Genomic DNA, 14,840 nt, shown 5'->3' with positions numbered 1-14,840 from the left:
TTTTTTTTTTTTTTTTTTAATAATTGCCATTTATTTAATAAGGCCCATCAGGGAAATTGCTTAGTGCAAAAAATAAATCCAGTGAAACAGTGTTCAAAATTCCCCTTCTACTGCAGCCACTGCTGTGCTAAAAAAAAAAAAAGAAGGCCAAGACAAAATGAGTTACTGGGGGCAAAAACAAACCAGAAAACAAAAAATTTACACATCTAAGCCACCTGATCTGAAGCAGCAATTCAAACCCAGCCTTTCTGGAGCAAAAAATTCATCTTAGTGACTCGGTGAGCTTTCTACTTTCTTCCCAGTGAAATGCCAGCTCCTGATAACCACCCTCATTGCCAGGCAGAGCTCTGGCTCCAGCAGCCATGCCACAGTGACCTGGGTGCTCTCTCAGAGGAAGTCTCACAGGAGTTGTCATTTTTAACTGTGCCCTCACTGCCCAGCAGACATCAGAGTTCTATTTCCAATCAATTTCAACGTGGGAAGCAACCTTAGAGCAGGCTGAGGACACAAGTGGTACGTGCTACTTTCTAGTTCACTTTTAGTGACTAATGTTCACTTTGTCTCAAGAAAGTCATCAGGTCCTGGGTAATATTATCCTATCTTAGAAGAGCACAAGCATAGACTTAAGTAGAAAGTAAAGGTGTACATTGCTTTTACTCTTGGGAATAATGAGGGTAGGGATAAGAGGAGGAAGTTCTATTGCTCCTGTGTTCATGTGTTGCAGCATCTATGACTAAGCCAGAGACCTGGGAGTGCTCTGGAGTAAAGCTGCTAGCTGCTATTTTACTTAACATGTATTCTGAAGCTCTACAATGTAAGAATATCCTGAAGTATTTCTAGGGAAAAAATTACTCTCCTCAGCCCAGTTTTTATAAACATTAACTGTACTCTGCCTGCTTCATCTTTAAGCTAACTGCAGCTATGGCAGGAGGTCCACCAGTTAGAACTACCACAGCCTCTGAACAAAAGGGAGAATGGGCTGTCCCCCTCCCCAGCAGAAGCTCAAGGTACCAAGATAAAAGGGAAATGTAAAATCACCTTGGTGCTCTTCTACCTTCTAGGATGCAATACAGAGGTAAATTAAAATGAAAAAAAAGAAAGTCAACCATGGGTGTCCCATCTGGGGCCTCCAGCAGGCTGTAACAGCTCCCTTGGTTTGGGCTCAGAGCACATGCTCCCTCCTGTCACATAAGCCTCTCTCCCTGAATTAGTACAGCCAGGGATGTGTACATTAAAATGTGAAACAGGCTGTATCTCAGCACTAGATATGGTAAGAAACTGGGATATGAGAGGAAAATTATGAAAGGAGGATAGTCTCCCAGAAAAAAAAACTCGCCTCACAGTACAGATGGAAAGACATAGTGGAATTAGAAAATTTGAGACAAGTTAATCACAAGGCAAGAAAGGGAAGGGGCAATCTGGAGTGCCAAATAAACTGACAGGCACAAGTGCACAGAAGAAATTCCACACAAATATGGTTAAAAAGTAAAAAATGGTGCAGAGAATGCTTTCAGTTTATCTTGCACCACATACTGTTCAGTCTGTTTTCTCTGTCAGCCTAGGCAGACAATAAACTGAAATATATCTGCTACACTGTGGTGAACAAATACTTTTTCATGGATTACACTGCATTTGCCTTTTCCTTCTGAAACTACCACGTTTCCAGAAGCAGATCTCTAGGTAACTACTCATTTGTGGAATTGTTTTTGGGTTTTTAATAAAAAGCAATAAGCAAATGTGTCTCTACAGGGGTTCTTCTATTGTACTACAAAAAATAAGTTTTTTCCTATGTGACTTGAAAAAAAAGTTTCAAAGGGAAGAAAACAAAGACAAAATTCAGCTTCAAATCAAGTCCCGTGATGGAAGGATAAGCCACTTCATGTCCTGCTACATTCAAGTAGTTAGCTAACCATTAACTACAACCTTTCTCCCATGCTCATTTTCACACAAGAATACTAAAATGCCCACAAAAACAGTTGTTTAAAATGAAGTATCACATGGAAAATGCTGACTCACAATCACCTGTCATCACTTAGGAGTCCTTAGGAGTCCTGTTTGGTCCAGAAATATGTATCTTGACTACTGTAGCAAACCTCTGAAAAGAACAATGGAAAAAGTGGCCAGAAATGTTAGCACATTCACAGAAGCAACAACAAACACAAGCACAGCTCCACACAAGTCAATGTCCTTACCTGCAGTACTGCAAACCCTAGAGTCATTGCTATTTTTTTATTTCAAAGCATATGAAATTAGGAAGTTGACAAAAAAAAATTACCACAGTTTCAACATCTTTTATTATTTCTCTCATTCTACATGGAAAATAAGAGGCTTCTGTTTTTAAACACAAGTGAAAAAAAAAATCTTTGAAGGAAAGTAATTTTCAACACTTCTCTGAGCAAGTCTGAACACAATGTAAAAATCTGACAATAGTCATTAGCTAAACTCTCTAGGCTCCTAAATTTATTTTTTGAAGGTTTCAGCCTAAATGTTACACATTTCCAAAGAAGACTGATTCAGCATCTACTAGAACAATAGTACCTCATCTGATGGATCTACCCTGTCCTTGGGTTTCATGGTGACATCTCAGAAGCCTCTAGTCAATGGAGGCTGTGGAAAACCCACAGCCAGGAGGATGAGACACTGCTCCAAAGGAGTATTTGCTAGACCTTCTCAAAGAAAAAGGTACCATGAAATGCTATTGCAAATCTTTCACTTTAAACATAGGTTCCACTCCTGGACCTTGCTTTCTGTCCCATCAACACAGCCCAATGAAGAGTATATTCTACAGCATGCACACCTCTGAGAACCAGCTGAAAGGAATTCAGTGACATGCTGTTCTGACAACAAAGGTAATGTAAGAACCTACTTAACCTCAGAAACAACAACAAAAAAAAGCAAGCAGAATTCACATTTGCATTCAGATGATGTTCTTCAATGCTGCAGCATGAAAGCTCTTGCAGCTTCAGACCACCTTAAAAGGAAGCATGTTGTTTTTCTTATGGTGATGCACACAGAATAATGGAATGGGGTCCAGAAATACCAAGCTACTCCCAAGCAGGTGGACAGAGCCACATGCCTCTAAATTTTTCTTTCACAAGCAGACAAGATATTATTTCTTGCCATCAGCACCTGGTCGTGCTTCAGAGCTGGCCATTTTCCACTCTCTCCAGGATACTGAGCTCCAGCACAGCCCTTTGATAGATTCTCAGGGAATTTCTGTGCTTTTAAGTTAGCACAGTTCAGACATTGTATTTCCCCAACCCATTCAAGAGGCAAGGATAAGGCCTGTTGCTCAGGAGGGTGCTCCAGAGCTTGCGCAGTGTAGATCCTTGCAGTAATGAGGAAGTCAGACAATCATGTAGAGGCAACAAGAACAGAATGACTAGAAAAATGCTGGTGTCAGAAACAGATTTTTAATTTATCAAGTACAGTTTAAATTAAAAAAAAAAAAAAAAATGGACTTCACAGCTGCTTCTTCAGTGGATGTTACATTTATATGGACCACGACTACTCAGTAGTCTACCAACATCAAGCAATGTTTACTTCTCACATCTGTGTGACTCCTTTTTCTTTCAGTGTGTAATCTGGGGAAGGGATGAGCAGTTTTTACTCCTTGAAGAAAACACCTATTTTATAACATAAAGAATTTGTGTAAAAAAAAAACTCTCGCATTTCAGAATTACCTTCTTGGTATTATTTTAGTAAGTGCATTTTAACTTCCCCTTGCTGCAGAATTTTCCACAGTTAGGGGCAACAAATACACTTCAGAATAAGATACCTTCTTCCTAGATGGCATTTGGTAGCGCACTTTTTTCCAGAATCTTGTATTTGCTGAACAAGATTTCTCTGAGAAGTCCCCTTTCCATTGGATAGCTCCATGTTTTTGTTTAATGTATCTGATGGATTCTGGCATGCTTGTGTAGTCCTGTACTTCATCCATTTCTATAAGAATCACTTGAATCCCATCACGGATGAGAGCATTATACATAGCTAGTTGTTGTTCAGAGGTGTCTTCTAGCAGGCAACAACTAGATGTTTCTGATCCCAAAATAATCATCAGTCTTCTGCTTTGCTTAAGGGTTTCATCAGCAACGCTGACCACAGCTAGAAGTAATGAAGAAAAAAAATCACAATCTGAAGAGAAACTTTACCACTGATGTAAAATATTTCCTAGTTTAAAATTGCAAATATATGGAGCAGTGGCTAGCTCAGAGGACTGGTAGGTTTAAGGCCTCCATAGTCATTCATGGTTCATGATCTATTGCAGGAAGTTACTGATAAAAAAAATGTTTTCTACAGTCCCCAGGAGCAGATATCATTCAGAAAACCTCAACAATACTGCTAATGCTGTTGAATCCTAATTTGTCCATCACTAAAAAGAAAGTGCAGATCCTCATTAGAACAGAATTTTTGGTAAAAAACAAAAACAAAAACAAAACAAACCAAAACAAAAAAATGGTCCATTGGACAAATTGATAATGTACCCTCTAAAAATAAATGCAGCTTTATTTTACAAAAATAGCCATTTTTGAATTGTATATATAACCTTCTAATCCAGGAACAATGTGTCTAGAAAAAGCCAACTAACTAGAGCATACCTTCTCCTGGTAAATCATCCCTTCCTAATATGAAGAGGTTATATCCACATTGTTGTTCTAAAACATCAGGGAGTATTCTATGAACAAAGGCCTCCAGGTGACAGGAGCTTCCTCCTCCACTGCCTGCTGGGTACAGGACACACGCGTCATAAACCTTCCCATCTGAAACAAACACATCTCTGTTAAAAAAAACCCTAAAAATCAGCAACATGCCTTTATTGCAAGGTTTCCTTTTGGACTTCTTAAAAATAGTAATGAGGGGCTGATTCACCTAGCTGGTGGAACAACGTCAAAGCACTAAACTGCTCCACAGATCAAAAGGCAGCTGATGACCAGCAGAACCTGATGACTTCTCCCATGATGGGGTACCAGCAAGTGAGCTGGATGCAGGACCTGGGACCTGCAGGAGGGAGCCCCCAGGCCCAGAGGTGCCAGGACATTAACAAAGCATCCTCTTGCAGGACTTCCTTCACTACCCCTTCTGAAACAAACCCAAGAGCCATCATCTCCACTTCTGACTAACCACAAGAGAGGGTGGAAAATGTCAGTTTGTTCTTGTAATAATTCTGTGGGGGAAAGGCAAGCAGAAGAAAAGGCCAGCTTGAGGTTTTGAGAGTTAAAATTCCATGATTAACAGAAATGAAGAAAGCAAACCAAGATCAGATTTAACTCAATAAATTAAGTTTAGGTCAACAAGCTCCAAAGCATAGGTTTGTGGGTTGGGTTTTGTTGTTGTTTTTTAATTGAAAAGCTATTAAGGTGTTCTGGGAAATGTGGACTTTTAACTAGAAGTTGAAATTACTTTTCTGTGAAAACATTCAGAACAGCCAAGAGTAAACATTAACTGTCTCAATACACAAAAGCCATTTACTTTCAAGCTACAGAGAACTTCAGACAGTCTATTTCTGAGTGCTGCCATGCAAAATATCTATAATGTTGCACTTATTCCAATTTTTTCACACCTGTCCAATGTATTTGTCTACATCACAACCATCAAAACACTTCAGAAAGATCACAGAAAAGAGAAGTAGGAGCATTTTTTCTCTTTAGCATGTAAACATAACTGTTAGGATTTAGAAGGAAAGTGTTGAGTAAAAGTGGTTGAAAAAAAAAAAAAAATAAGAAAAACAGCAAAATTAACCTCTGAGAGAATGAGAGCCTGACTTTCAATACAAATATTTAATGCATGGCTTTAAACAGCTAGTTTACAGGATGTAGCTCTGCTGACACCTATTGGTCATCATCAGAGTGACCATAAATCTTCACGTTATGAAACTACTTCACAGAAAAGCAAAAAGCAACATGCTAATTTAGGAATAACCTGTAGTTCTTTTTGGCCTGTCTCACTGTGACTGCTTTCAATGTTATGCTGTGTTTATTACCTCAACTATTTTACTCATAAGACTGAAAAAATCCATCCCCCTCCCTAAAATGTCTTTATGCATCTCTCAAAATTCCTCAAGGAAATTCCACATGCATTCTATTAAATAATCAGATTATTGCTCAGAAATAATGGCAAGTGAAAAAGTCAACAGGCTACTTACAGTAGCATCCCTGGTCACACTCACATACCTTCCTCACTGGCAAAGGCACAGACTGAACGACGGTACCAAAGCACCAAGTCAATCTTGAAAAATTTGTAGGTTATTAAAGCAATAAATAGTAAAATTAACAAAGAGACAAGACCTCCAGCCAGCTGTCTTTGTGTATCAGGCTCTGCACAAAAATATAAGAACATTGGTATTTAAATACTGACTTTGTCCAAATCTGCTCTTTCACACATATATAATACAAATTTGAGTATTTTTTGTACTTTTGATTTTTAATTTTTTTTTAATAATGATAAATACACTATTACAATGACTCCTTTCCTATGCACAGGTGCATGAATACCTCCTGCTAATTGTAATCACTCTGTCATCTATCAACATGATATATAAGCATTTGGTATCAAAATCCCTTCTGGAGAAGTCCAGACAAACACAGGCCTCAAAAATACCAGCACTTCTTACCTCTGTGTTTTAATATAATGTAGGATGCAACCTGCCCAAAGGCATTTGAAGCTTGACAGACAAAGGGTTGCTCATAATCTTCACTATTCACTTCTGAAATGATGAGCTTCACAGAATACACAGGGCGCCCGTCGTAAGAACTTCCCTCCCTGTCCAAAAAGGCAACAGACAGACAGAGCCATAACCCCCCAGCCCCTTCTGGAAAGGCTTCCTCACCAACAGCTGCAGCATGACAGTGGTGGTTTCATCTGCAGATGGCCACCACGCTTCAGAAGAGATGAGCAGTTACATTATACACAAACAGTATTTGGGTCTCTCCCTGACATTTAGCACAGAGGTTGGGAAACATCAGGATGTTACCACATCTGGAGCTGTCTCCAGAAAGGAATGAAGTGTTTTGATAGGCTGAAGTATAAAAATATACCTTACAAACCTATGCAAACTCTTGCTATGGGCTTCCCAGCCCCTGTAAGAGTACCTGGAGAGAGAGGGCAATTCCACAATGTGATATGCCACAGGAAGAGGCCCTGGTACAAGGGCAGTAAGCAGCTCTGGGACAGGGAGGACACCAAAGGTCCTCACCTGCAGCAGACTACACCAACTCACAGTGTGCTTCCAGCTGCAAGGAGTGGAGTCTGAACTGCTGCTTCATCCCATGGATCAGAACAGACTTGGAACAGCTGGAGTGTCAGGCTGCACCATTAAGAGACACAGACAGCCCTCCATGCATTGTCCAAGGCCACCAAAATGCTCACTATGCTGCACGTTTTGTGAGCCATGTGTACCATGATGAGTGACTGATGTGTGAATAAACTTTTTAACCACCAGCAAGATGATGGACACCACTACCTTATCAACAGCAGATCTCAAACACAAAAGAAACTACCTAGTCAAGCATAAACCATATTACAATTATGAGACTGTAAGTCAACAAAACACCTTTTTCAAGGTTGGAAATTAAGACAGATCTTTACAATGACCAAAAAGAGCACAATCACATGTCAAGTTCATGTGCCTACTATGTTTCAAGTTTCTACTTCAAAGCATAAAGTGAGTTAGAGGAGGCAAGCGTTAGAGTTCTTATAAAGAAAGCTATTTAAGCAAGTGAAAAAAGTTAAATATTAAGGGAGAAAGTTCCACTTTGGTTGCCAACGTGGTATTTTGTAATCTGAAAACATACTTACTCATAAAGACTTGCAAAAATCCTGCTCACATAAAACACATCAATATACACACCGTTGCCTGTCCAGAACACCTCGTACCCATCAGCACCTGTTGTATTGCAATCCACTGTAACCTGTGAGCCTACAAATTGTGGCACAGAGGGAAAAGTTAATTAATCTCACTGAAGTCTGTACAATTCTGTTCACACATTCCTACACAGACCAGCTAAGGGTGGTCCCACGCCCCCTCAGAAAAGTTACTCTAATGGAGGCTCTATAGTCAGTGATCTGCAGGTTCAGAAAGAGGCTGGTAGGATGGAAGAGGCTAAAATTAGGAAGAAGATGCCTCTCTCTGGGGCATCACTTTCCCTGCAGAATCAGTGATGGATCTGTTCTTAGAAACTCTTGCAGAGTGATTGAAAGCAACAGATGTGACAAAGAATCATTTGGGTTCCCTACAATTTTCTTTATATCTGAGAAATCTCCCTAGGACTTTAATAAATGAGGCTTTCCGATCATTATAGAATGGTGTCTGTCTCCCGCTTATTCTCCGTCAAGAAATCTCCGTAGGACTTTGTAAGTAACATGCCTTGTCTCTCTCCTTCTCACCCTCAAACACTCCAGCTTCAGGAGATCAACACCAAGAAACTGACATAGTCACTGAACAGGTTTTGTCAATCCCAAGAAAACACAGAATATGGCACTTGAGTATAAATTTTCACTAGCATACAAAATCATATTTTTACATTTTACAGAGAAAACTACTTACCAAGTTCCACTTCAATTGAGTTGTTTCTTGGATAAGATATTTCAGGGGGCTTTTTTGGTGGGCTCACTAACCAAAAGAAAGACAGTGCTTTTTAGAAAACATAGGGCAGTTACAGCCTGTTCTAGCTCTATAACCCAAGTATGACCCAAAAAAACCCTGTCCTGTGGACAAGGTTGACAGCAATTTTATAGAAGATTTCACTCCATACTGAAAGTATCATCTCTCAGATAGCTGTTACTTCTGACTTGATGCTGAATTATTCTTCACCCTCACTTCTTCCAAAATGTAGTGCCACAAATCTCCACACACTCATGGAGGACTGAATATTCCATGGCATAAAACCCCTGCAATATGGCATGTGGAAGTGTTGAGTATAGGTAAATATGGCAGTATTGGCCCTCCAGAGTCTGGACAGTCTGTCACCCAGCACCCCACAGAAACAAACTGAAGCCTAATACTTTTAGAGGGCAATTGATCTAATTTAGACTTCCACTATTATAAGGGGGAAATTTAATTTCTGTACTCTAGTTGAAGGCCTTACAATTCTTTCCATAGCACTACATATAGGCAAGTAAAACACCAGTGGACCCTTTTAGATGTTTACATCAGGACTAGATATGTGACAGTCTAGAAAGCTTACTTCTCTCTGTGGGCTACAAAGGGAGAGTCATCAACAGGTGGAGATCCAAACACCTACATCAGAAGTCTCTCAGTATGGCTAAAGGAATCCCAACTTGTAGGGTCCTTCACTGAACACATACACCATTTCCAGCTGTCTCAGGCAGATGCAGGTCGTTTTAGAATGTTTCAGATACTGGAAGTTCAAGGAAGTTTCTCCAAGAGCACAAATTAATCAAAAGAAATAATAAAGCATCTCATCTAATGCCCCTAGCAAAGCACACAGGATTGCCCCAGAGGTATCATTCCCTTCCCCTTCTAAAAACCGAGTCTGCACTACTGTGTGGACCCCAAATCACCCACTTTGGTGCATACTTGCTCAGCTAGAGTCTTTAAAAACAACTGAGCTGCCTTCACTCATTTACAGTAAAGGACTGGTATGATTTTGCTTCTCCTGAGTAGTGGGAGCTGAGATTACACTAAGAGAGAAGTTCCAGATTTTGAGACTAAAATTATAGTTTAACCTGATCTGACCTTACATTTCTCATATTTTGTTTATCTACACCATATACATATGACATTATATGAATACATATTATATGAATGATCCATATTTGTATCATGTCTATGAATATGCATATACACATATGCACACACAGAGACAAAACAGCCAAGCACAAAAAGAGATCATTGGAGTAATGCAATCTATTAGCAAACATGAAAACATCTTTCATCAGCTGGAACATAAAAACAGTTTTGGATTTCATACCTTGATACAGCACAGCTTTTTCAGTGATCCAGTATCAATCTCATGATGCTGTGCTATCAAAGGAGTTCCAGTTTTACAGCTAGGTCGTTTGATTTTTTTTTTTGTGTGGGGATTGGTTTTTATTTTTGTGTTGTTGTGCTGATGGCCCCCCAGCATAAATCAGGGTCTACCAAGCTAGGCACAAGATATCAGAGATCAGCAGCTCTTGTGCTGAGGAGTGTAAAATCAAAACCAGAAGAGACAAATGTTTGAAGTAAACAGGACAGAGCCAAGACACTAATATAATTTGGGTGAGTTTAAGTTACCATTTTGCATCAAGAGGGTAATGTAAAAAAGAGAGAAGACAGGCAGGATAGAGGGTGTAGCCACAGCAGAAAGTATTGTGCCTACCAAGCCTAACAGGGCACCTGTTTAAGGACCTTGGCAGCCAGTCTGGCAAAAAAGATTTGACATACTGCAACAATGAACAAGGGAATGAACCTTCAACACAGTGGCAACAACAGACAAAAATATATAAACTCTCAGTCAGCATTCTTTTCCCTCCTATTTAGGTGAGAACTAGTACTCCCAAGCATGTTTATCCATAAATTTGGCCTCTTAGCTTTAGTCTCTAGAAATCTGGACACAAAATTGGAGTCCTCATTACAAGCACACAGTGAAATTACCCACTCACCTTCGACAGTGAGACGGACGTCCCGTGAAATGTTGTACTGCTTCCCATTGTAGCTGTACGTCGTTTCACACGTGTAGTTCCCTCCATCGTGTGCACTCACATTGGCAATGATAAGATCACTGTTTGAGAAGATAAACCTCTTCCCTTCCAGCAGCTGGCAGTCCTAAAGGCATGCAGAGAACTCTGTTCATTCATATCACTATCTCTTTCCCATGGTTTGTCTCTCTTTAATGCAATCTGAACTTCCAACGGCCTACCCCACACAGGCAGACGCCTTTGCTGAGGCTGAGGAAGAGCAAGGGCAGTGGAATAAAGAGCAGAACATGGGTCATTCTGGCTCTGAGGTTTTAATTCAAAGGTGCTCCATTTCCTATAGAGAACAACTCTCAATACTACAGAAATAAGAAACTGAAATGCAAGTGTCAGGATTTGTAAAAGTATTCACTAATGAAGAACCACTCAGTAATTAAGACTTCATTTTCTTAAGTACTTTAACACTTCTGGTACTCTATGGACTGCATGGGCACAAGGCAGGAATGGTGCAGAAGGCACTACTACAGTCTTGTAACAAAGAGATTTTAAGGAAGAATGAACAATCCAAAATGGCCTTTATTTAATGGAACAATACTGAACACATCATGGATACGCCACCCTTGACAGAGATACTAAATCTGTCTCCACACAGAAGTCAGTCACAGCAATGTTTCTCTAGCAGGCAAATAGCCACCTGGTGGATATGTGGGTCAACATCTCTCCTATATCTAAGCTGAATTTCTATCCCATTAATCAAAAAACACCCTTAAAAGAGGAAAAGTTTTAATCATCTTCCAGTTTGTTTTAAAACCATTTCTCTCCAATTTGCAATAATTCTTTAGTTTTATTCCTACAGTTCACAAACATCAGTGACCTATGTTTTAAATACTGGACAGTTCTAAGACAGCACAAAACAGTATTCTCACCTTGTACCAACGAACAGGCTGAATATTCTCCTCATCCCTGAAATACTCCAAGTGTGGACACACCACCTTTGCAGATGATAATGTGAATACCACCTCCTCTACAGCAAATTTTTCATTTAAGCACAAACCATCAATCCTCTCAAAAACTGTTACTTTTGTAGACATTTTCCTCAAGCTTGTCAGATTCCTGCAATTAATATAACATAATTAAATTAAACTATTTGGCATGTTTTCCAACTTTAAAATATACATCTTTCTTTATGGAGAAGAGAGGATGAGAAGTTTTGTTTCTCTAAAAGATTTCCTTCAGCCTGCTAGAAAAATTAACCCGAAAATAGACTTTTCTCCAAGCTGAAGTTAGTTTTGTGAACACACTCTCCCTTGTTAGTATTTCTCCCAGCCTTCAAATTCTACTTGCTTTGTAAAAGTTATTCCCCTTGCAACTCATTTCTGTAACAATGTAAATATTATTTATTTAACTTTCACCTTATGACACATTCATAATCTCCAGAATCTTCTAACATTGCAGGGAGAAACCAAATAAAGTTCTTCTGCTGATGAACTCTGGAAAGTTTGTCTCTAGGCACAGCTGTCTGGTTACCAACTTTATACCACGCTAAGTCATGGTCTCCACTTTTCCAGCTCTCTTCCAGTGAGCATCTGATAGCAAGAGGCTGTCCAACAGGCACAAGGCTTTGCCTCATCATCACATCATAGGCTTCACATTTCTCTAAAGGAAAGAGATAAACATCAAAGAAAACCTCAAACACTGTAAAAGGATATACTGAACTCATTTCTTCATTACATTAGCAAAGTTCATTGGAGTTTTCACCTCCTTCTGAAGTCTACTAAAAACACAATTATAATCCCTTATCTTTAAGGCTGAGAGCACTACCCAGTGATACACAGATATAGTTATGCCACTGAAATGAAATGCTGTCTTTTGCAAATGCAAACTTTATGCTCAGTAGAACCTCCTCCTCTGCAGCAGACTGGTAGTTGTATGCTTTAGTTCAGATGCAAACTACTAAAGCACTTGCGTTTCTCCAGTCTTTTTTCACACCCCAGTACACAAACACAAATTTCATGTTTAATGTCCTTATTTGTTAACTTCATTTAACTGTAGTCAAAGTAAGTCTCCAAGACTTACTTTATTTTTGTACCCAAATGTCCTAAAAGGACACCGAGTTTAAGTTGCTGTTGCACTATGGAAATTCCAATTCACCCTTACTTTTATCAGCATTTAGAGAGGAATTATTACAAGCACTTACCAACAAGCTCATTTTCTTTCCTCCTGAGCAAATGAGATTCATGTGGGAAAAGAGCAACACCATGAGATTTATATTTTTTTTTGTCAATATGACAAAAAAAGGCAGCAACTCTGGATACCATGGTCAAATTCCTGAGTCAGTATTGTATTTATCTCAAATTCCTTGTTTCGTGACAGAGTGTGAGAACAGCCACACAGAGTTATGTGTCCATCTAGCCAAAACTCTGTCTCTGATAACAACCAGTGGCAAATGTGTAAGAAAAGAGTAAGACACAGCAAGCTGAACAACACTTTGCTTTCAGCCCCATTCTTTCATCTTATGTTCTGCATGAAAAACCATTCACTACCTTTCAAAATTTCTCTGGGTATCAAGTATTTCTTGTTACTAGAAATGGCAAAGTAAACTTCCCTTCAGCTGCCTAGCCTATGGCACTTATAATTCCACAGACCACTACCACACCTTGCCTCAGTTGCCTCTTTACCTCAGAGCCTGCACTTGTCATATGAAAGCCATCACATCAGATAACACTATCAATCACCTCTCTGTGTCTTCTGATGTAGGCTTTGAGATGGAATGACCAGAGCTGATGCATGCTCACTGTGGGGATACAGAGTAGCATAAGGGAGTCTGCTGTTTTCTGCCCTACTGCTTCCCAAAAATTCCGCTTTTCTGGCCACTGCTGATGATAGAGCTCACATATCACATATATACATAGTAACATATATCTCATCTATATAATCGTTCCTATATCTGTATTTAATGCCCCAGAACAACACTGGTGGTTATGAGATGCTGCGGCCACAGGAACTGATAACCCTGTTTCTGTCACTAAATGCTAATATGCTGAAATACTGTCATTTTATGGGATTTTAAGGGAGTGGAGCATCTCTCATGTAAAGAGAGACCAAAAAAGCAGGAACTGTTCAGTCTAGAGAAAAAAAGGCTTGGGGAGTGTGTATATACCTGACGGGAGGGAATGAAGAACAAGGAGCACACTTTTGCCAGTACTGCCTACTGACAGGACAAGAGGCAACGAGAAAAAGTTGAAATACACCAAAAATTCCACCTGAACACAGAAAATACTTTTTTACTATGAAGGTGATCAAACACTGGAACAAGTTGCCCAGAGAGGTTGTGGAGTCTCCACTTGTGGAGGAGATGTTCAAAATCCAACTGGACATGGTACTGGGCAATCTGTTCTAGCTGACCCTGGGTGGGGGGCAGGTCAAGGAGGCTGGATTGGATCATCTCAAGAGTTCCCTTCCAACCCAAATGCTTCTGTGATTCTGTGGTAAGATAGTACATAAAATACTGCGTATGTTTTATAGGTTCCCACTTTTAGGACAGTTTGAAAGAATTCATTGGCATGCACGTAAGTTTGACTTTTACAGAGATTTTCACAGAAAACTAAAATTACTTGTGCGAAAAAATAAGTTTCAGAACAAGACCCTCCATAGCCACCAATAAACTTACCTGCAATAATTAAAAACAGAAGTGCTGTTGTGATATTACATAAAAACAATGGTTTTGCTGTCAAGTTTCCCTGCAGAAAGGGAAGAAAACCTTCAATTAGTGGTTTCCAATGTAAACTTTCACAATTTGAAGTCAACGTTTTGCATTACACAGTTAATACAGGACACAGGAAATATTGTCTTTGGTATGTTTTCAGCCTTGTTACCTGCTTGTTTTACCTGACAGCTTCCAATTATTATTTTTACCCTAATAATCTCTAACTATCTATCTGTTCTTTGAGTACTACTGAGTATCCACCCGATATTTCCATGAGTCCACATAGTAAAATCCCAAGGTCTCATTACTGAGTGTTGAAATCTGGTAAACCCAGTCAGCCACTGAGCATACAATGTTACAATTAATTGTAAATATTCTTTACATTTATCTACAACAAATTTCCTTTGCTATTATTACCCAGTCATTCACTATCGCAACATCCTTCTGCCACTCTCTCCAATTACCACGTGTGTTCTAGCCTGAATAGCTTTGTATTTTT

The 14,840-nt window shown here is 39.4% G+C and overlaps 1 protein-coding gene across 1 annotated transcript; it reads right to left on the bottom strand.

The window, feature by feature from the left end:
- Positions 1 to 3,712: 3,712 nt before the first annotated feature.
- Positions 3,713 to 12,268, bottom strand: LOC103782172 (interleukin-1 receptor type 1-like). The gene is given in 9 exon segments (XM_008949924.1): positions 3,713 to 4,104; positions 4,599 to 4,760; positions 6,171 to 6,314; positions 6,611 to 6,759; positions 7,795 to 7,915; positions 8,543 to 8,608; positions 10,603 to 10,765; positions 11,562 to 11,778; positions 12,048 to 12,268. Coding segments are annotated over 9 exon segments (1,635 nt in total).
- Positions 12,269 to 14,840: the final 2,572 nt, after the last annotated feature.

Source organism: Merops nubicus, unplaced genomic scaffold (genome assembly GCF_000691845.1).
Source record: "Merops nubicus isolate BGI_N331 unplaced genomic scaffold, ASM69184v1 scaffold14421, whole genome shotgun sequence".
Taxonomy (NCBI): domain Eukaryota; kingdom Metazoa; phylum Chordata; class Aves; order Coraciiformes; family Meropidae; genus Merops; species Merops nubicus.
The sequence above is the reverse complement of the archived record's forward strand: the minus strand, read 5'-3'. Positions and strand labels throughout refer to the sequence as shown.